The sequence below is a fragment of the Pseudochaenichthys georgianus genome, chromosome 17 (assembly GCF_902827115.2).
Source record: "Pseudochaenichthys georgianus chromosome 17, fPseGeo1.2, whole genome shotgun sequence".
NCBI classification, from domain to species: domain Eukaryota; kingdom Metazoa; phylum Chordata; class Actinopteri; order Perciformes; family Channichthyidae; genus Pseudochaenichthys; species Pseudochaenichthys georgianus.
Genome location: NC_047519.1, coordinates 20777946 through 20799982, shown reverse-complemented (window position 1 = coordinate 20799982; position 22037 = coordinate 20777946). Strand labels below are relative to the sequence as shown.

The 22037-nt window shown below is 42.0% G+C and overlaps 2 protein-coding genes across 3 annotated transcripts in view; one reads left to right on the top strand and one right to left on the bottom strand.

Annotated features, from left to right (window-relative positions):
• sema6ba (sema domain, transmembrane domain (TM), and cytoplasmic domain, (semaphorin) 6Ba) overlaps nucleotides 1-12473 on the bottom strand; it is a 38141-nt gene extending 25668 nt beyond the window's left edge. Inside the window, exons 1-2 of the mRNA XM_034105404.1 lie at nucleotides 12071-12473; nucleotides 11909-11985 (exon numbers count right to left, since the gene is read on the bottom strand). The gene's annotated coding sequence lies outside the window, so the exon portion shown is untranslated. The remainder of the gene's footprint in view (nucleotides 1-11908; nucleotides 11986-12070) is intronic.
• Nucleotides 12474-14379: 1906 nt separating this feature from the next.
• LOC117462361 (alpha/beta hydrolase domain-containing protein 17A-like) lies at nucleotides 14380-19472 on the top strand. Of its 2 annotated transcripts, none has more exons than XM_034104562.2 (6): nucleotides 14380-14572; nucleotides 15341-15424; nucleotides 15818-16389; nucleotides 16598-16792; nucleotides 18047-18226; nucleotides 18775-19472. In XM_034104562.2, the coding sequence occupies exons 3-6, from the start codon at nucleotides 15818-15820 to the stop codon at nucleotides 18998-19000; spliced, it is 1173 nt and encodes a 390-aa protein (XP_033960453.1). In that variant the 5' UTR covers nucleotides 14380-14572; nucleotides 15341-15424; the 3' UTR covers nucleotides 19001-19472. The 2 variants fall into 2 exon arrangements, with proteins under 2 accessions (XP_033960453.1, XP_033960452.1); XM_034104561.2 differs by having other exon boundaries at nucleotides 15815-16389.
• The last annotated feature ends 2565 nt before the right edge of the window (nucleotides 19473-22037 follow it).

The window sequence follows — 22037 nt, the reverse complement described above, 5'->3', positions numbered from 1 at the left end:
TCCCTGCTGAGCCGAGAGACATGAGAGACGGATGAAAGATAAAAGAGGGAGGTGGTTTGAGTAAAGGACAAAAACTGAGGAAGAGAGATACCGGCTGCAGACTTCCAGCTCACCAAGCTATAAAAAACAGACCGCCGGAGACAAAATGAGTATCAGGAAATCATGGGAAGAGAGTCGAGCAAGGGGAAGAAGAAAGGGTGTTATGCTATTCGTGTCAGATCATGTTGGCGTGATAGGATTAAATGGTGTGACACTGACACTCGGTTATCATGGAATACGTGTAATGACGGTGACAGCCACACAGTGTAATCTTCCCTCATCAGGCAGTCCATTAGCAAATCACCGGCTAACTCTCACATCATTAACCAATCAGCAGGTCATCTGAAGAAGCACCTGCTCTCCCCTTTTATCAGTTTGTCCATATGTTTCGTCCTCATCAGCTGGGACTCCATTTATTAAAATATTCGCGTTCACATGCCACAGCTGATGCGACAGGAGTGACCGGGGGTGAGCAGCATGCTGGGATATCCAACACCACCCCCACAGTAGGTCAGCTAACTATATGAATATATTTAATGATTGTAGATTAAATATTTACTCATGATCCCATCCAAAAATGCCTCAGTGCCCTTTAGTGTATATTGGACATGCTCATGTTTGCACAACGCATCTCAACTATAAAAGCTGCTGGGCAAGATCAATACACCCTCATCGTGCTAAACAGAGACCAATTAAAGAGCAACATCCTTCTCTACACAAGGAGCATTTACTGACCGCGAGGAAACACTGAGACATCAATACAAAAATGCCTCGGATGTCTGAAGGCACAGATACTAACCAAACCCAATATTTCTGATGCTGCGAGCACTGCTGTCTAGAGGCTTGAGCCATGACCTGTGCTGCACCCATCAACAGTGCAGCATATCCCTTGATATGTGTGCACATGCATGTGTGACAAAAAAAAATTGGACAAGAAAAATCTAACCACGTCTTTTCGTGGGTGTTGACATTTCTCTGTATGTCATCGTATTTGCGTGCTTTCTGATGCGTTGCATTAAATCAGTCATTGTGATTAGTTCTGCCATGCTTTCTCTCTGTCTCTCTCCTTTTATATCTCTTTCTCGCCCTCTCTCTTTAGCTGCTGCAGCCACTCCACTCTTTGCCTTTGTTACCGTAGCAACCAATAGCAAAGCCAGGCAGAGATGTTCTATTGCAGTGGATGTAAAAGCGAGGAGGGCGGGTTCGCCCTCTAACACATACATGCCTACATATGTGTGAGCATACACATACTAATGCATGCGCCCAAATCCCAAAGACACAATGGTATGAGTGAGCATGAACACCTATGTGGACACAGATATGGGGAGGTGGGGGTCCCCTCTCTCTCAGCGAGGAGGGGGATGGGGGAGCTGCAAGCATTTTGTTTCCACATTATCCACACACTGGCTGCACAGTACAGCTCATTTGAAATCAATATGTCAACAATGGGATATATTGAAACACAACAATGTATTTTCTGTATGACACATACACTTAGATAATATGTGTACTGCTGCTGAGGCTCTTTTCATGGGGTTTCCCTTTTGAATATTTAATATTTAAAGTGAATCAGAAGGAACTAACAGGATGATCATTGTTCTGGGTTCATTTAGAGCTGTTCAAAAGAATAACTTCACTTGACATGAGTTAAGCTGTTGCCTTTGATTTGGACAAAACATAAGTATGTGAGAGGATCATACAATCTTTCTTAATACTTTTTATTAAATGAAGATCTGAGATGTTCTCTCTCGCAATATTATTAAAGGTTGACTTAAGGAAATTAAGAATAAAAGGTGGATGGAAAGTTAACCGTTAAAAGACATCAACACAAAGTCCTGGCTGAGGTGGAATACTTTACATGTTCTCTTTTGTCACACACTTGCTTCTTAAAGAAGGTATGCAGGCTAAAACCCGGAATAAAGAAAGCCGGCCTGAGGGTAGAAACACAGACACGGGCTAAACTGGGAGAAGTGGGTCACCTTCACACTTCAGGACTCCACCCTACAAGCACTATAGCTTCATTAATAGACTCTAAGAAAGATTTGCTACAAAATGGAAAAGGTGTGAACATACTGTAACCAAGACAGATATCAGACAGTATTTCTAACTTCTATAGTGTTGAACATTAGTGTAGAAGTAAGAGTTAAGACAAACATTGTTCTCAACATGAATCTCTCACAGCTTGTCCATTTACAACACCACTAGGTACAATATGTGTACTTAATAAATGTCACTCCGAATGTCACTGAAGCTTAAACAAATTAGTTTTGAGCTGTCAGAGGGATTTGCTTTCATGAGATGAGAGAAATATTAGCACTTTCACACTGGTGTTAGCATTCACCTGGACTTACTGCCGTCTGCTGACTGTTTGTAGCTTGTCACTCTAGTGTTGAACTTGTGAAAGGAATACATCAGAATGTGAGTGTTTCTTAGGGGCACAGCATTAGACAGACTTAGATGGTTGACACCACCTTATTGTCTGTCAGTTCCATATCATTTGTATGTTTCACAGGTCTCTCATATCACGTAGCAACCTCGGTAGAATCACATGCTGTCAAATCAGTAGAAGGTATGGGATACTAACAGTGTTAACCAAACAGATAAATTATACAATACTAATAATGGCTCTCAAAAACAACCTGCATGCGCATAACAACTTGTTGACTGTTGAACTGTCTCTTCTCTTGAATAAACACCTGCTTGGTAACTTCCCTGCTTGATTCGTGGCAGAATAAGTCATTCAAAACATTAAAAAGCATTAAAAAAATGACTGATCAACTAATCTTAGTCGACTAAGACCAAAACAACCATTTGGTAGGCCAACCAACAAAAAGGGTGCAGCCCTATTTTCCACAAAAACAGGTCAGAACAAAATGTGTTAAGTGAAGACAAATATACGAAGGGATATGTATTTAGATAGACAGACCTGTTCTCATGCACTCATAAACAAACATGGTAAAGAGCAAGTATGTAAACACACCCATTCACACTCAAACTAGGGTTGTACCAGTATTAGATATCTCAGAAAATATCATGGTTTCACAAGAGAGTTTCAGCTTGGGTCTTTAAATGTAATACCCTAATATGATTCTTTAAACTAAACTAAAGAATACTTATGTTCATTTGCTGTGCCACATTTAATAATATGTGTATGTATATTCCAAAAAATACATATATATATATATATACATGTTGTAATATGCAGCATAATACAGCATACACACACACACACACACACACACACACACACACACACACACACACACACACACACACACACACACACACACACACACACACACACACACACACACACACACACACACACACACACACACACACACACACACACACACACACACACACACACACACACACACACACACACACACACACACACACACACACACACACACACACACACACACACACACACACACACACACACACGCACACACACACACACACACCACACACACACACACACACACACACACACACACACACACACACACGCACAATCTTCTCTTCAGCAGTGTCAAGTCTCTATCTTATCGAGGTGGAGGCGATATGCCCTCAAGTGGCTGCCTGTCTCCTCAGAACAGGTTTAATCAGAGTTACGAGAATCTGTCTTTTGCTGATAAATATCCTAAAATACTATTCAATCTACAGAGTCATTTATATGCTAATGCAGGGTTACCTCTGCATAGGCCTTTGACGCAGCTGTTATGTGTTCGTGTACGAAAGAGGAAAAACAACTATGGAAAGAAGAAAGACATAGTGAGAGCGGACAGAGGGAGATGAAAGACTAGAAGAAGGTAGCGTGGGGAGAGAAGGGAGATGAAGGAGGAGAGGAGAGAAGATACTGAGACACTGAGAGGAAGGGAGATATTCCCCTGGGTGAGTGCCATAGGTAATTAAAATAGGATGGACAGAGCTGGAGTCTAGCCAGAGAGAGCTCCATCTCCCCTCAGACTTAGACTAAGACTTCTTTCCCAATCAGGGCTTCTGCCTAAAGCCAAATTGCTGCTAGTGACAGACACACAGTATCCTATGGATGCAGTGAGTTATCAGCTTATGCTTAATGGACATGTACATACAGTGGGATAAACACACAGCTCACAAATGCAGGTGCAAAGCAATGACTGAAATGAATTTGGGCTACAAAACAGGTAATGCTGCACACAAAAACAAAACACACACAAGCACACACACATTTATGGTGCTGGACAAAGCTGCAGCAAGGGCAAACGTTACAAACCAGAGTTTGACTGCAGTAAGCACATATACATTCACTGCACAGCTCTGAGAGCTAGAGGCGAGCGCATGAGTATGCAGTGCACACACTCAGACACACACTATGAGCCCAGAGTTACACACACACACACACACACACACACACACACACACACACACACACACACACACACACACACACACACACACACACACACACACACACACACACACACACACACACACACACACACACACACACACACACACACACACACACACACACACACACACACACACACACCACACACACACACACACACACACACACCACACACACACACACACACACACACACACACACACACCACACACACACACACACACCACACACACACACACACACCAGTGCGTATGACGACAATGAAGATGCTGTCTAATTACACTACAGTGACAATGTGTGAATTTGACCTGTTTTAATGCTGCTATTGTTTTTGTTTTGTTACACGGTGGTAATGGTGCACTTTGTACTGTACAAGGTAGTCCATGACATATATCTGTAGGATGCATCTTTTCTTCTTCTTAATGTACATAACAAAGGAGTAATTTTCTTTCTTTTTAAATAAAAATAATTGTGAAACCAGCAAGCTTTCTGCTATATTCAAGGTGTGTTTGCTTTCTGTGTTTAACTGACCACAGCCCAACATCTCCCTGCCTGTCATTTTCTACTTATTAGCATATATATTTCATACCCTGTTAGTGGCTGTTCTTGTGCCGCCATAGAAGCTCAAGCTGAAAGGTAGCTCATATTCTCGTCATGTAGTTCTTTGTGTGCTGTGATCACCAGTAAGGGTAAATATAGCTCTTTTGGCAACATCCTGCAAAGAGGATCACAGCTCACAATAGGTGGTCTACACACAACAGATATCAAAATGCCAAAGAGCCTGCGTGTAGATTGACATGTTCATGCACGCATGCACGTGCAGACACACACCTGCAGCGCTCACACTCATACGCAGAGACGACACCTGCCCTGAGAGCTTTCTCTCCACTTCACAGGTATAATTGTGTTTCTGCTACACTTTGTTCCTCTCCTCTCAGTTGTGACTGGGCCCCGGATGAAAATACATAATTAAAAGAGAAAAAGTGTTTGTTTTGCGAAGAAGGGACGGGTGTGGGAGAGGACAGGATAAGGAGGAAGAAAGATTAGCCACAACAAAGCTTCATCAGGCAGAAAAAACATCTCGAGTAACTGGGAGACAAAGGACTCTGATGCGCCATTATCTCCAAATAAAAAAAGTCTCCAAATCCTTCTGACTAAGCTGCCATAACTAACGCCTGCTGTTGGCTTAGGTGCTGGCTGAGTTTGTTGGACAACAAAAGCAGCAAAATATAACAGTGTAGACCAAGCTCCTGAGAAATGTGTATACCTGCATTCATTTTGTGCAAAGAAGTAAAAAGTCAAGTGCCTTAGCGGTGGCATTTGAGAAAAGGTTACTTCCTTATTTGCTTATTTTGTTTTGTGTGTGCGTGCAGTTGTGTGTTAGTGGCTCAGTAAAAGCATGAAGTGGATAGCTATTTTCTCACTTTGCAATTTTGCAATGTAAATGAGATCACAGAAGGTAGGAGATTAGACTAGCTTTATCTTCGAAGTTGAAACATCTGTGATATCACTCACAACCAATTTGCCAGGCAGTTAAAAGGGAGGATCAGCTGAATGCTAAGAGAAGAGGTTCATTTGAGAGACAAACTAACTTTTTCTTCTTATGACCCTCGCACACACTTCAACAAATACACTCATTAAATAGTCCATGTGTGGACCCTAAACCGCAACACAGGCCGTGCATGTCACATCATTGTTATTGTATGTATGAATGCTGCGTGTCTTTGTTGTATGTTGTCTATTCTGAATGGTTTGATGGCCCCTTAAAAGGAATAGCTTTGCTCTTCTCGTTGTACTTGTATAATGACAATAAATGCTTCTATTCTATTCTGACCAGATGAGGATGATAAGGAAGAAGGTGTTGTTAAGGTGATACAGTGGATAGCGAAATATACATTGCAAAATGAACACACGTGTTAGCCTGTTAAAGCACATGATGAGACCTCACAATGTGAACAGGGATGAATAAAAAGAGGCTGCATCTCAGGGGAGAAATCAGAGAAGACAGAGAGTCATAAAACTGAAGATGCATGGCCGCTGTAAAGCATAAGAAGGATTTTCTACATTGAAATCCACTGCAGGGCATTATTACATGGTACATGTGGCTGATACAGCAACCAAATCCACATGGAGCAGCCACCTTGGCCGCCTGATCATCATTTATCTTATACGGTTTATGGACCATGGACAATTTACAGCAGAGTTTGCTATGGGCAGGGCTCCTCAGCTTGTGTGGTGCCTCATATCTCGCTCCTGTCCTTTTCAAACATCTGGAAGGAGTTGTATTCGAAAAGTTAAAGTTAAGCTCTTCAAAGCCTCTCACATCAACAAAGCGTGTTTTGCATAAGGGGGTTTATTTTGAATGTACCTGTCTCTGGATAAAAGCTACTTTCTGACAAGTAAAGAAAGTATGCCTGCATGACACCTGACACTCTGACTTTTTTAATCCTGCACAATGGCTCACTGCAGGAATAGGTCAACCAGCAGATGCCTGCTCAGCGAGGTCCCCCTGAACTCACCGCCCTGAGGTATGCAGTCTTCAACACAGTTTTTAAAGGTGTTGATTTTGTACTGAAGAATCCCACCAAACACAAACGCCGCACTCTGTGTGAAACTGGAACTTCAAAAGAGATTGTAGCTGGGAAATCAGCATTCCTCCAAATCTCCTGAAACTAATCATAACTTTGCTTTGTTTTATGATCAGATTAGTTTATAATCCTGCTTATTTTCTGATACAGAGAGGGGAGGTTGCTTTAGGGGCAGATGGTAGTTGATACAGCACGTTTTGAAAGTTACTTCAAGTTCATCTGAACTCTATACTGTAGGAGCGTTCATTGACATTGCTTGGAATAAAACAGAGCAGTGAGTGGGAGGTATCTCCAGATTGTGTGAAACCGGGAAATCTACAGCAGTTCAAAGCAAGTGACAGTAGTATAAAAACAGTGTCCTGGGGGGCTTAGGTTTGGAGAAAAGAAACAAATCAATCCTGTTGTCTGATATGAAGTAGGAATAGAACACTACATGCTCAGAGCCACGAAGTCAGTCAATGTTCCTCTACTAGAGGTAAAGAGAGGAAATGTATCGCCGATTGTTCAACTTGTTCTCTTGAAGTTTTTCCATTAATTAGCACTTCTTTATTAAATATTATGAATATGTCTTTATTATCAGGCTATTTTCCACAATAATTCAAAGTAGCAGTGATAAAACCGCTTCTTAAAAAGCACAACCTCGATCCAGAGGTTTTAGCCAACTATAGACCTATTTCTAATCTTCCGTTCCTCTCAAAAATTCTTGAGAAAGCGGTCGCAAAACAGCTGTGTGATTACTTAAAAAACAATGATTTATTTGAAGATTTTCAGTCTGGCTTTAGAACACATCATAGCACAGAGACAGCTCTGGTTAAAGTCACAAATGACATTCTAATAGCCTCAGACAAGGGACTTGTCTCTATTCTTGTTTTGCTCGATCTCAGTGCTGCATTTGATACTATCGACCATGATATATTATTGCAAAGACTAGAGCACTTAGTTGGCATACAGGGAACTGCTTTAGGCTGGTTTAGGTCCTATCTACCTGAACGCTCTCAGTTTGTACGTGTCAACGATGAATCTTCCACGCAAACCAAAGTTAGCCATGGAGTGCCACAGGGCTCAGTGCTCGGACCTATTTTGTTCACATTATATATGCTTCCATTAGGCAATATTATAAGGAATCATTCTGTAAACTGTCATTGTTATGCGGATGATACTCAACTATATTTATCAATCAAGCCTGATGAAATTAATCATCTAAATAAAATTCAAGACTGCCTCAAGGACTTAAAAACTTGGATGACCTTAAACTTTTTGATGTTAAACACGACCAAAACTGAAGTTATTGTACTTGGCCCGAAGAATCTACGAAACAAATTATCTAAAGATATACTAACTATGGATGGCATTAATTTGGCCTCCAGTGAGACTGTAAGGAATCTTGGTGTTATATTTGATCAGGATTTATCCTTTAACGCCCACATAAAATCAATTTCAAGGACCGCCTACTTCCATCTACGTAACATTGCAAAAATCAGGCATATCTTGCCTCAAAACGATGCAGAGAAACTAGTCCATGCATTTGTTACTTCAAGGCTGGATTATTGTAACTCCTTATTATCAGGGTGTACCAAGAAGTCAGTCAAGTCGCTTCAGCTGATTCAAAATGCTGCGGCTCGTGTCCTAACCAGAGTTAGGAAAAGGGACCACATTACTCCTGTTCTCGCTGCCTTACACTGGCTCCCTATAGAACACAGGATAGAATTTAAAATTCTTCTTCTCGCCTACAAAGCCCTTAATGGGCAGGCGCCATCTTACCTTAAATAACTCATTATACCCTACTGTCCTACTAGGGCATTGCGTTCCAAGAATGCAGGGTTGTTGGTTGCTCCTAGAGTCTCTAAAAGTACAATGGGAGCCAGAGCCTTTTCTTATCAAGCTCCACATTTGTGGAATCAGCTTCCAGTTTGTGTTCGGGCGGCAGACACCCTATCCGTTTTTAAGAGTGCGCTTAAGACCTTCCTTTTTGATAAAGCTTATAGTTAGGGCTGATTAGATTCAGCCCCTAGTTTTGCTGATATAGGCTTAGTTTGTCGGGGGACATCTTACTTCTTCCTTCTCTCTGTCTATACCCGTGTACTCTCATGTTCCGATTAACCCAGCTTCACCAAATTTCTTTCTTTTTGGTGTCTATATACGCCGGGATCCGGAGACATGGATGATCCTGCGGTCCTGTGTCCTGGATCGCGAGCCCTGGATCTTGAGTCGTGACTGTGGACCTGGATCATAGGTCCTGGATGGATATCCTCGTGGATTCATCTTCCTATTATACACACATGCATTTCCAAACATTTGGACTACCTATGTTGCAAATGTATTATCTTTTCAATTTACACACGGCATCTATTGCACGTCTGTCCGTCCTGGGAGAGGGATCCCTCCTCTGTTGTTCTCCCTGAGGTTTCTCCCATTTTCCCTTTAAACTGTGGGTTTTCTCCGGAAGTTTTTCCTTGTATGATGTGAGGGTCTAATGACAGAGGGTGTCGTATTGTCATACTGATATTCTGTACAAACTGTGAAGTCCACTGAGACAAATGTAACATTTGTGATATTGGGCTATATAAATAAACATTGATTGATTGATTGATTGATCAAAGGAACAAAGAAGCAACATCGCTCTACTTCCCAAATCTTCTGTTTGTTTCATCTCACTCTATTAAACAAACACACTAACACAAGATCTGTCATTCAACACATTTCTAGCAACGTGCTTCTTAGCAACCCCAACACACTAATCTGCCGTTGATTTACTCTTTTTGTGGGAAGGCTTGCAATCCAATCTAATTTTTCCCGTGCTTGAGATGCCCTGTTTGCAGCTTAGCGTGTGTGATTGAATAGGGTCCTATGTGATCAATAGAGCTCATTAAATGTCCCTGTGGGCAGTTGTCTCACCCTAAGGCTCTCTTAGATTGCTTTTACATACAGACTGCTCTGCCCTATTACTTCAAGTGGCTCCAACTTTGTTTGGGGCATAATTAATTTTCTAATTGAATTACTCAAGCCTGGCTTTTGCATGCTTTCCCCCTACATGTAGATTGAAGTATCCATTTGGTTCCCTTCAGCGTTGGCTGTGGGTGTTTTGGGACTTGTGTATGTTTGGGATGGGCGGGTGTTAGACTGCCTTGCAAAGGGAGGCTGAGGAAACAGTGGCTGCACCTGTTGTTCCCTGCGGTTGCTGTGTGGTGGGGTTAGCACCTGCTCGTACGGCTGCTGTGTGGCTGTCTGTGTGGGCAGCGGGGATAACAGGGAGACCATTCACACCCGCTCAGACTGCTGTCTGCAGCCCCTCTCCCTAAACACTCATTCGCTCTGAGCTTTCTGCTCCATCATTTCTTTTTCTGTCTCTTACATCCTCAGCCTACCCCCTGTAGCCTATATGCCAGATTGCTATCTACCACACTTTATCTTTTGTATCCCCAATCTGTCTGTCTGTGTTTCTGTCTCTACCCTCTCCTCCTCCCCAATCCTACAATTGTTTTGGACTCAAACCATCTCTTCTTGCCTATCAACTAGCACAAAAACACAAACATAAACAGCTGCAGCTGGGAACTGTTAGTCCTTCTGTGGAGCTCGATAGCTTTTAGTGTGAAGGATGAAGTTGTTAACAATAAATTACATACAGGCCTAAATTTCATTTCATTTAATTTAATTTAATTTTTATTTGTCCCGCTCATGGTACGCAAAACCAAATGTACAACAATTGCCATAAAACATGACTCCACCATTGAGCTAAAAGGAGCAGGGAGAAGAATAACATCTTCTGTGACCTTCCCCTTTCTAAAAAAAACAAATAAATACAAATAGATGGTCTGCCCTTCATAATAATAAATTTTTTTTTTTTTTTCACAGCCAAACATAACAGTATCTTAGGATACTAAGAAAAACACACACAAAAAAATACTTATTTCCCACTTGACGGTTAACGGAAAGAAACAAAACAACACCAAAACATCACATGTATAAGGAGAAGAAAAGTGCAACACCCTCATCTGAGTCCTACTGGAGAAGAAGGTGGAAAGCAACACATGATGATAATAATAACAAATGACATAAATCACTTCAGTAAGAGCTGGGATGGCAGTGAGTGAGCATTTAACTTGGGCCATGCAGGTTGTGAGTTTGCATTGTGTTTATCAGCAATTTAGGTGACAAGTTATTGGTGGACAAAGGATATAGCCATATTTTAGAGTTTTCACCCATTTCTTTGTCTGTGGAATGAAGTAAGACTCTGAGAAACAGATATTGGCCATATGTCTAAATCATCTTCCAGAAATAAAGTGTGCTCAGTGTATCCATCACACTGTTTCAGCTGGGAGTTAGTATTGACACAATCAATTGACTTTCTTGCAAAATCATCACACGTGACCTTTACTTTAACAAGAAACATTAAGCAAACATTTAATGAAGAATCATGAGTATACACAAAGGAACAACCATAAGCCTCATTTAGATCACAACCTATGATCCGGGTCGTGATCCAAATGAGAATTTCAATCAGGCTTTGTGCTCATCGTTGTGATGCAGTGTTTTAATGTGCAAGTATTGTGGGCTGTTTTTGCTGAGACATCACTTCAAATATATTCGTAACGGGATAAACACTAAAAGATAGCCTACTATGCAACACGTGAAAGAACAATGATATGCAAAAAAGATTTGCACAAAATAAAAACATCCAACTCGCAGCAGACACAAAGAGCAGTTCATGTCCAAAGGTCCAACACAAATCTATTGGCGAACCCGGAGGAGTAATAATGCAGCATCGCGTTTGGTGGCAGTTAAAAGATTGCGCACATGCTGTAGCATATATACCTGTTCATCCCATCCACCCCCCGTTCCCCTCACATATACATCTCTCAATCCCACCATTTGGCACACTCACCGCACCAGATGGCAGGTAGGGAGGCGGAGGCAGGTGCCAGTCGCCAACTAGCCCTCTCCGGTCGCTCTTCTTCTTCTCTGTGGAGAAAAGGGTGATGGAAACCACGGCTCTCGGTATCCAAAGCCTCTCTGAAATAACAGCAGCTCCTCAGCCGCACCTCACCTGTCTCTTCCCTCTACGGATCCTGCGCGCCGCCGTAGCATCACCGTTTACCGAGCGCGTCCAAAACGCCCATTCAACTACAACACGTATTTCTTTCCCTGGAGAGATAGAGTCCGTAATCTAAACGCGATAGGAGTAACCTATGTGGCTTTCTGTGATCCTCAATACGTTTTCTCCCGGTAGGCTTGTGCAGACTGTGAAATCCCAGATCCTGCAATTGCGGACTGTATTAAGTCTTCTTCCAGGAGCACCGGCCGATTGTCTGCACTTGGCCAGGCTACGTCTTTGAAATCAGTGGTCAGCTAAATGTAATCCCCTCTTTAAATGTACAGTGGCGAGGTGAAATGTCCAACGCAGAGCAGTCTGCAGTGACAGCAGGGGCCCATAATTCACACCCCCTGAAACACAGTCCTGCAGTGGATCAATGATGAATGGTGAACCCCCCTCTCTCTCCCTCTCTCTCCCCTCTGCTCTCTCTCTCTCTCTCTCTCGATCTCGCGCGCTCTCCTCTCTCTCGCGCGCGCTCACACACACACACACACACACACACAACACACACACACACACCCACACACAACACCACACACACACACACCACCACACACACACCAAACACACACACCACACACACACACACACACAACACACACACACACACACACACACACACACAACACACACACACACACACACACCACACACACACACACACACACACACACACACACACACATACCATGTATACATCACTTCAGGGGACATTACATTGACTTACATGCATTCCCTGGAGACTTATCCTAACCTTAACCATAACCAACACATGCCTAACCCTAACCCTTACCCTTAACCCTTAACCTTACCCTTACCCTAATCCTAAACCTAACCAAGTCTTCACCCTAAAATTAATGATCCCCCTCATGGGGACCTCCAATTTGTCCCCATAAGGGAAGCCAGTCCCCACACGTGACTATGTAAACAGATTTAGGTCCCCACAAGTATAGTAATGCTAGTACACACACACACACACACACACACACACACACACACAACACACACACACACACACACACACACACACACACACACACACACACACACACACACACACACACACACACACACACACCACACACCACACACCACACACACACACACACACACACACACACACACACACACACACACACACACACACACACACACACACACACACACGTGCATCTTATATCGATGGTAAATACTTGTTTAATGATGTTCAGTATGGGGCCTTACACATCAACATAAAGCAATCCATATAGCCTATATATATATATATATATATATATATAGACCCTATAATATACAATTACAAAAGAAAACTGAAAAATGTTTTAGTTCTGTCTTGTCGAAAATGATGTACACAATCCTAATATAGACTGACTACCTGACTGTTGCCAACTTATTATTCTCATTTCGTAGTGAAAAGTATCCTAATGTGCATCATTCAAGTATCATTTTAAGGCAGGCAACTTTTACTTTTAAAATAATATTTACTTTTCCATTTTAAGATGATTACTTTATACTTCCCCACTGGGTCTATATTTCAGGGGAACAATTGTACTTTTTACTCCACTATTTGTTTCAGTTATGGCCAAATAAAAATATGATTTTGCATTAATTAATTGCCAACAGTTTGCAAAATATGATGCATTGTTATATAGTTCTATTACAAACTGCCCAGCAGCATATTTAAAATGGACTCCAACAGCAGCCATAACATTTAATGCTGTTTACATTTGAACACATCACTGACTTTTATTTTTGATACAAGTAGCCTACATTTAGGTGATACCACTTTCAGGGCTGTTACTTATAGGCCAACAGAGTATTTTTAGACTGTGGTATGACCTTTTTACTCAAGTAAAGTATCTGAACAGGCTACTTGTTCCATCACTGAATGTGGATATTCAGACTGGGTGAATATATTACACAAACCCCTTTTCTATATCATTCGTTTTGTATATTTAGTTAATATTTAAAGAAGCGTGTTATTTTATAGGTATGATATTTAAAACAGTGTCCTATCAAAAGAATGTAAATAAAGCCATCACAAAAGCCTATTTTAGCTAATCATAATGGTAGACTGTATTTACCTTTGAGAAAGAAAACTGTGAAATGCTGTACATTCAGTTGTTAGAAAAATGTCTGCAAACCCCTGATAAGATGTTCCCATTGTTTGTAACCTTTTATTGCAATATAAATGGTCATAATACATCACATCAAGGTACATTGTAATAAAGTTTTGAAAAAGGACTATGCCTACGTCACTTCCGAGTTGAATCGGACAGTAGTACAAAAAAAAATCTGGTTGCCATGAATTTCAGCTAGCTACCCACCGACATATGTCAGTACAGTTGAGAAAACCCATCAATGTCAAGAGAAAGGAAGGATTTCCAAAACCTTGTACCGCTTCTGTGTACGAATAGGAGCACAGCAGCCTGCCTGCCAGCCTACTGTGAATCGGTAAGTAGCTAGCTTTGAGGCTAGCCTGGATAGCATGCTAGCTGCCGCCGCTAGCTGGTTACCCTGCTAACGATAGTTGATAATATGTATCTGTTAGTTGACATTGACCTGTGTTGTTATTAGTGTGTAATAAAAGCAGTTATTTGTTGACTTTTTGCATTTCCAGTTGTATGTAATGCTTCGCTAAAACACTGCTCCCATAATGTTCCCCCATCACTGGCTAACGTTAGAGGTTAATATCGTTGTTAACCATGTAGCTACCATTAGCATATCAGTCGCTCCCTGTATCTGTTTTGAGGGGGTGTTATAATTAGTCACCTGTGTCCACCATCACATTAGGGGATCTGAATCCCTGTAGTCCCACAATAAGATTTCAGCAACGTAAATATATGTATATTATACAAGATCACTTCTGCACACATGAACCGCTAGGTATTAACAGAAGCTGTACAATGATGACAATAACAACTGACGCCTTAAGCCCTGTAATGTATCCGGGATGTCTTTTATCTTTAAATCAAAGTCCTCGCAGCTGTACACAGTGTCCGTGTAGCTTTATTTAGGTTAATACTGCAATGTTTAAATAAGCAAAAAGGATAGCTTAGGCTTCGTGATATTTATAATATCTCACTTTTTATCAGCACATAGTAGCCATAGAGAGAGCTACAGGCTAACGAGCCGGTGATGCATTTGTGACTATACATTGTGATGTTGTTGCTTGATGTCTGTTGAGCCTTTTTTTGCTTGTTATTATTTCTTCTCATCAAGACCTTGCTGGCGCAGTGACTAGACCAGAAGACCTTGGCACCGTTGTGCCAGTTCATATCAAAACTCACGGATTTCTGAATCCAGGTACATATACAACAGGGTGTGTGTAAAGGGTTTCAGCCAAGAAATGATTCTAAGATGCTTTTTAAAAAACTTTTCTTACTTAAAAAAAAAAAAAAAGAGCTTCCCCTGACTTGACCTTCTAATAAATGATTTAAAAGCAAACATAGGATGTGATAAACCAATGAGACACCTGCTGAGGTGACTACACATCATTTAAATATTTTCCTCATCTATACATATTTGACCTTTGCTATCGATATAGTGCCATATTGATTTTCCCTTAAACTTAGAAAGATACATTTCACTAAAATGTTATTCTGACGATAGTGGACGGTTTGTCTTTTTACTCTCCATGTGTCATTTTGCTGCCACCTAATTACTCTGCCTACCATGTTCATTTTTTTCCACCAGAAGATGAACGGTCTGTCCATTCGAGAACTATGCGGTCTGTTCTGCTGCCCCCCTTGCCCCAGCCGCATTGCAGCCAAACTAGCTTTCCTCCCTCCAGAGCCCACCTACGCCCTTCTCCCTGACCCAGATCCAAGCACTGGAGCTGCAACTGCTCCTGGGTCTGTTTCTGGGGCTACTCAGCCTTCTCTCGGAGCCCCAGGTCTGCGTTCCCGGGTGGGCACTGGTAGTGGAAGTGACAAAGGAGCCACTGCTGGACCTGCTGCTGCTGTTGCTGCTGCTGCTGCTGGACCTGCTGCTGCTGGACCTGCTGCTGCTGCTGCTGCTGCTGGACCTGCTGCTGCTGCTGCTGCTGCTGCTGCTGCTGGAAGTGCGGCAGGTGCTGCAGGAGCAAGTGGTGCTGGAGGAGGGGTTGGCGGCAGTGGTTGGAGTGAGGGCAAGTGGAAGCTTCATCTCACAGAGAGAGCGGAGTTCCAGTATTCACAGAGAGAGCTGGATCTGACGGATGTATTCTTGACCAGATCTAGCCGAGGGAACAGGGTGGGCTGCATGTACATTCGCTGCGCCCCAAATGCCAGGTGAGACCCCTACCTTGAGACTGAAGACTTAAAAAAATAGATAACCCTGTATCTTTTTGGCCGTCTTTGTTTGAACAAATTACAAATATATTTTGCTCATAAAACATGATGTATTTCTATCAACTTGAGGTCCAGTTCAGCAGTTTCCCTTCTTAGCCTCAGCCAGCTGCCTCACTTTCTTCTTTTTTCTTCTGCCTTTTTCTCTTAGGTTTACAGTGTTGTTTTCCCATGGCAATGCAGTAGACCTGGGCCAGATGAGCAGCTTCTACATCGGCTTAGGCACACGCATCAACTGCAACATCTTTTCCTACGATTACTCAGGCTACGGTGTTAGCACTGGAAAGCCTTCTGAGAAGAACCTATACGCTGACATTGATGCTGCCTGGCACGCCCTGCGCTCCCGGTAAGCAACAGAAACCATTCCCATCTACACAGAACCCGAAATGAGCAGCCAACTAGCACCAGATGCCAGTTAAAGTGTCTTTGTTGGATCAAACCGCATGGGGAACTTGCATCTCTGGCCAGTTACTTTTTGTGAACTTTTGGTTGGCTGATTTATATACAAACTTTCTCCCTGCTGACCACAGTACCCTTACTTACTCTGACTACCATCAACTCAAATCAAAGCAAAGTAATGGCTTTGTATCTATCAGGCTAATGATTGGCTGTTTCAAACTGTGCTCTGCATGAAGCCACTGCATCTGAAAGTTGGAGAATTATTCCTCTCGTTTATCTGCTCCTAGCATGGTTAATGAGCCTCATGTCAGCACACACATATTATTCCCACGAGGAAACACAGTAAAACTTTGAGGCCAATGACAAATTTAAAACTACAAACATTGGTGTTATAACTCAATTTGAATTTCCTCACTGAGTCCCTACTTACAGATTTGTGGAAGTGGGGTTGTGTGAGGTAGTTCCGCAGTCGGGGTAAAGTATATGGTGATTGCCGCGGCACAAGTTTGGAGAAGCAGATTGTAATCATGGCCCAGAAGTAAATAATTAATAATAATAATTAATTAATAATTAACATAATTAAGCAACATAAACAAAATCCATATCATTTTAAGTGTAAGCTAGCCTTAGAATATTTTTCCACTACTGTTTGACAGCCCTTTCCGACAGGGCCATCTTCATAATCACCAGACTCCTTTGCCAAAAACATTATTTTAAGCACAACATGGAAGTTGCTAATCTCTCGCTGCCTCCATTGGTTCATTTCTTGTGTTATTGTGGGACTATAATGTTTTTAAAGTTTAGTTTAGATTCACCGAAGTCACACAGTAAGACAAAGTACCCAATCAATTCAGTGTTGGATAAGCAACTTCTGTGTTTTGTCGGGTCAAATTGCTGTTTTTTTAATATATAACAGCTTCAGTATTCATCAGAAAAGAGCTGTCTTACGGCAAGCTTAAGTGGCAAAAATATTCTTAATATAGAGTACACTTTAACTAATATTGATTTTTTTTTAAATGACTCTTTTAATACAACTGTCTGTTTATCCAAACAGCTATCCAACTGCTTTCTTCTACAGGAAACACACTCTGAAAGAGATACTGCACTCATCTGCATATGGAAATCTTTACAGCACACATGAGTCCTTCATCTTGTTTATTGTTCTGTACTGAAATGTTTATGTGTGTCTGTGTTGTCTCAGCTATGGCATCAGCCCTGAGAATATCATCCTGTACGGACAGAGCATCGGCACGGTGCCCACAGTGGACCTGGCGTCACGCTTTGAGTGTGCAGCTGTTGTCCTCCACTCCCCTCTTACCTCGGGCATGAGAGTGGCTTTCCCCGACACCAAGAAAACATACTGCTTCGATGCCTTCCCTAAGTAAGTGTTTCCTTAAGGGCTGTTTTAAGTAGGAAACTCGGAAAGTTACAATGTATCGCTTTAAAAAGAAATATGAAAATGTGCATGAACGTGTCTGATACATATCTGGAGAAGGAGAAAGGTTGGGTAACGTGGAGATATATTGTGAGGCAATATAAATCCCTTTGGTTGTATCACTGAGTAGGTCTGCTTGATGGTAATAATAGGTTAACAAGACTTTGTTTATTTAGATCCCCATTTGGTGTTACCTTGGCAACAGCTACTCTCTGGGGTTTTTGCGGCAAATGTGACGAGGAACCTTGATTAGTCAGGCTTGATTAGCCAAAACACATCTTCCCATTTGATATTTTATCTAAATATCTAAATAACATTTCTGGATAGATCGATATATCAAGATGTATTTCTATTTTTTATACACATGAAAAGACAGATTTGAGCACTTAAGTAGACATGCCATCTATGTCATTGATGGTCGATACTGAAAAAATACCCCTTTTTCTCAAATGGCCTGGGTAGCGCAATAATAGCCTCCTTAATTTCTCCTGCAGCATAGAGAAAGTGTCAAAGATCCCGTCTCCAGTGCTCATCATCCACGGTACAGAGGACGAGGTGATCGACTTCTCTCACGGCTTGGCCCTGTTTGAGCGCTGCCCCAAGGCCGTGGAGCCCCTTTGGGTGGAGGGAGCCGGGCACAACGACATTGAGCTTTACAGTCAGTACCTGGAGAGGCTACGGCGCTTCATCAACCAGGACCTGGCTGCGCAGCACGCCTGAGAAACAAGCGGCAGCCTCTCTGCGCTCGTGTGAATGAGATTGTGTGTGTGTGTGTGAATGTCGGCATGTTTGCAAAGTATGTGAGAAGTTGACCTAAAACGGTGTGTGATATTTTGTCACATCTGTGTGTCTTTGAAGCAGCACACCTTTTAAGTTACTTTTCAACACAACATATGTTTAAAAGATTTCCAGTTCGGGTGAGAACGGTTTTAAATATATCAGTAGCTAGGTGGTGAAACACTAAAAACAAGAACCAAGATTGAACAAATTCACAAATCAGTTTTTTATCTTGGGGGCATTTATGAATTGCAGCTTTGAAAGGAGTCACTAACATGAATTAGGAAGAAACAACAATGTGCTTTGTCCAGAAAGGCACACAGATGTCATTTTTTATTATAACGTGTTCCTGAATGAATGAGTCGTGTGTGTGTGTGTGTGTGTGTGTGTGTGTGTGTGTGTGTGTGTGTGTGTGTGTGTGTGTGTGTGTGTGTGTGTGTGTGTGTGTGTGTGTGTGTGTGTGTGTGTGTGTGTGTGTGTGTGTGTGTGTGTGTGTGTGTGTGTGTGTGTGTGTGTGTGTGTGTGTGTGTGTGTGTGTGTGTGTGTGTGTGTGTGTGTGTGAAGCAGTGCTGAAAGAAATGAAGGACATCCTGATGACTTGGACAGGTGGAGGAGGCTTATTGAGACTTATCAATTTGATGTTTTTTTTGTTGCGTGTGTGTATGAAGAATACCTCCACAGCTTGACCAGTTCTCTCTGCAGTGGACAAACACTGGTCAAGCATGTGCCCTGCCCCACCCTTCCCACTCCCCCACTTCCTGTTTACCTTTTTAATGGACATCCATGTGACTGCCAGGGCATTTCCCAAGTTGTTGTCCAGCTAACACTAACCTACTTCTATTTGTGTGGTTTGGGGGTCCATCTCCTTCCCTTTGGTGTCAGTTACGGAGAAACAAAAGGACTAGTCTGGAATACTGGCATGGCTTATATGGCTGTTGGGTTTCGCATTCTTTCCTCTCCCTAATTTCTGACTGAAAATATCCCAGAATGGCTTCCACTTTATTTCATGGCTGTGCTGTAGCGTTTGCCTTTACCTGTTCACAGAATTGCAGCAGAACCGTACAGGGAATTACTTCCTGTATTGATTTCCCCCCCATCAGGTCCTTCATATTTGTGATGGAGACGTCGGTGTGGTATAAATGGAAACGGGTCTTTTAGAGCCACATTGATAGTATCTCTGGCATTTTAGAACACATATAGAAGTGAAGGATAATTTAGTCATTTCCATGTCCCATTTAGATGGTTTGGCTTTTAAAAAGAAGGCTGTAGCCCTTCAGCATTTACTAATGTGTGATGTTTAAAGGTTGGACAGACAGCGCTGACTTTGTAACAGCAGGATAAATGTCAAGTAGGAAGTTATAGTTAGATATTCTGTTTGTCGCTGAAATTAGATGAGAAGATTTATACCACTGGGCTTACTCGGACAAGAAATCGTCGTGCACATAACCTCGCATACAGCAACATTTCATTTTTGTTGTTGTGGATTACACTAACAAGATACAGCATGTTTATTTATTAATTTGTGCGGTGCTGGCAGGTGGATTTTGTTACATTTGTACAGTGCCAGGCTAGCTGTTTCATCCAGTTTCATGACTTTATGCTAAGTTGACGAGCTTTGACCTTAAGCGTACTTACATGACACATGAGTCGAATCAATCTTCTCATCTAACCCTCGGCAATAGAGCAAATAAGTGTGTTTCCAGAATTGTTAACTCCGCCGTTAAGTCTGAAGTGCCACTGTGGAGGTGTGTGAATAATTATAGTCTCTTTTGGTGACCGTACCCTTTTAGAGATTGATGTTCTGGCTAGATTTCTAACGGTTTAAGGAGATAAAAGTAGCTGCGCAGGTAACCAAACTAATGAGGATTAAGTGTGATTTATTCAGAATAATATTTTTGCTCCACCAGAATCTCTTATGTGTGTTGCTGGTTAACTTGTAGTCTTACAGCACAGTTTTGTTTTCCATTTCTTGCTCCGGTAGCTCTCGTCACCAGGGTTAGTCCGCCTCCCGTTCATAATGCACATTTGTTTCTAACGTTTTTGTCTTGATGTAATTAATCCGAACTTGTTTGATGTAGTGTGGGGCCGTGGACGGTCTGTCTCAGAACCATGCATGTAGATGTTAGGACTAACGATGTGTTTAGGGTCAGGTGCCAGGACGGGACATCACATCTACTGATAGCTCTGTGTAACCTCTGTGGCCCTAAATGTACAGGAGCTCTCTTATGGGTGGCAGCACGCTTCATGTCTGACACAAGCCATAATTTGAGCCTCTCACTGTTGGTGTGGTGCAGGTTCCACCACACACACCTTTGCACATCATCGCACACACATTCAAACACAACGCACGCACACATAGTTCATGTACTGTAGTATACAGTACATTTACACATTTATATCAGATCAAGCATGACAAAAGCAGGTCTTAAGTTCAGCACTATTGTACAAAGCATCCAAAGTGTAATAAGGGTATAAAATGTAAGTTTGTGTGTCTTCATTATTATTATTGACTGTCTTCTACAGGCCAGCATTAAGAATACTCGCATCATAACTAGTAAAAGACCCTGTGTGTAGACGAAAACAAGTACTGGTCTGGTCTCAAATGTCGCAGACTTGCGCCGCATTTTCAGATCTACACAAGGTGTCCGCTGCATAGAAGACGCATCAGTTTCAGTGGTAGTAGCTGCGTTTTTTTTAAGGGAACATGTACTGAACTAGCACTGATCTGATTGCTCCATTGTGGGAGTACAAGTGGGTCTTAGTGAAGGCCACTCGCTTCCTGTCATCACTTCGAACAGGGAATCTTTTCATTCTCATCCTGTACTTTGTGTCTTTGATATTTAAATAATGGAAAATTGTTACCATTGTGGACCAGGGATCTGAGCTGTCAGAAGAAACTGAGTTATGGCCTCTCTGGAAGCAGAAGTAGGCTTCAGTTTATTTCCTGGACCGGGCGTGTTATCAGGGAAACCACAGGATC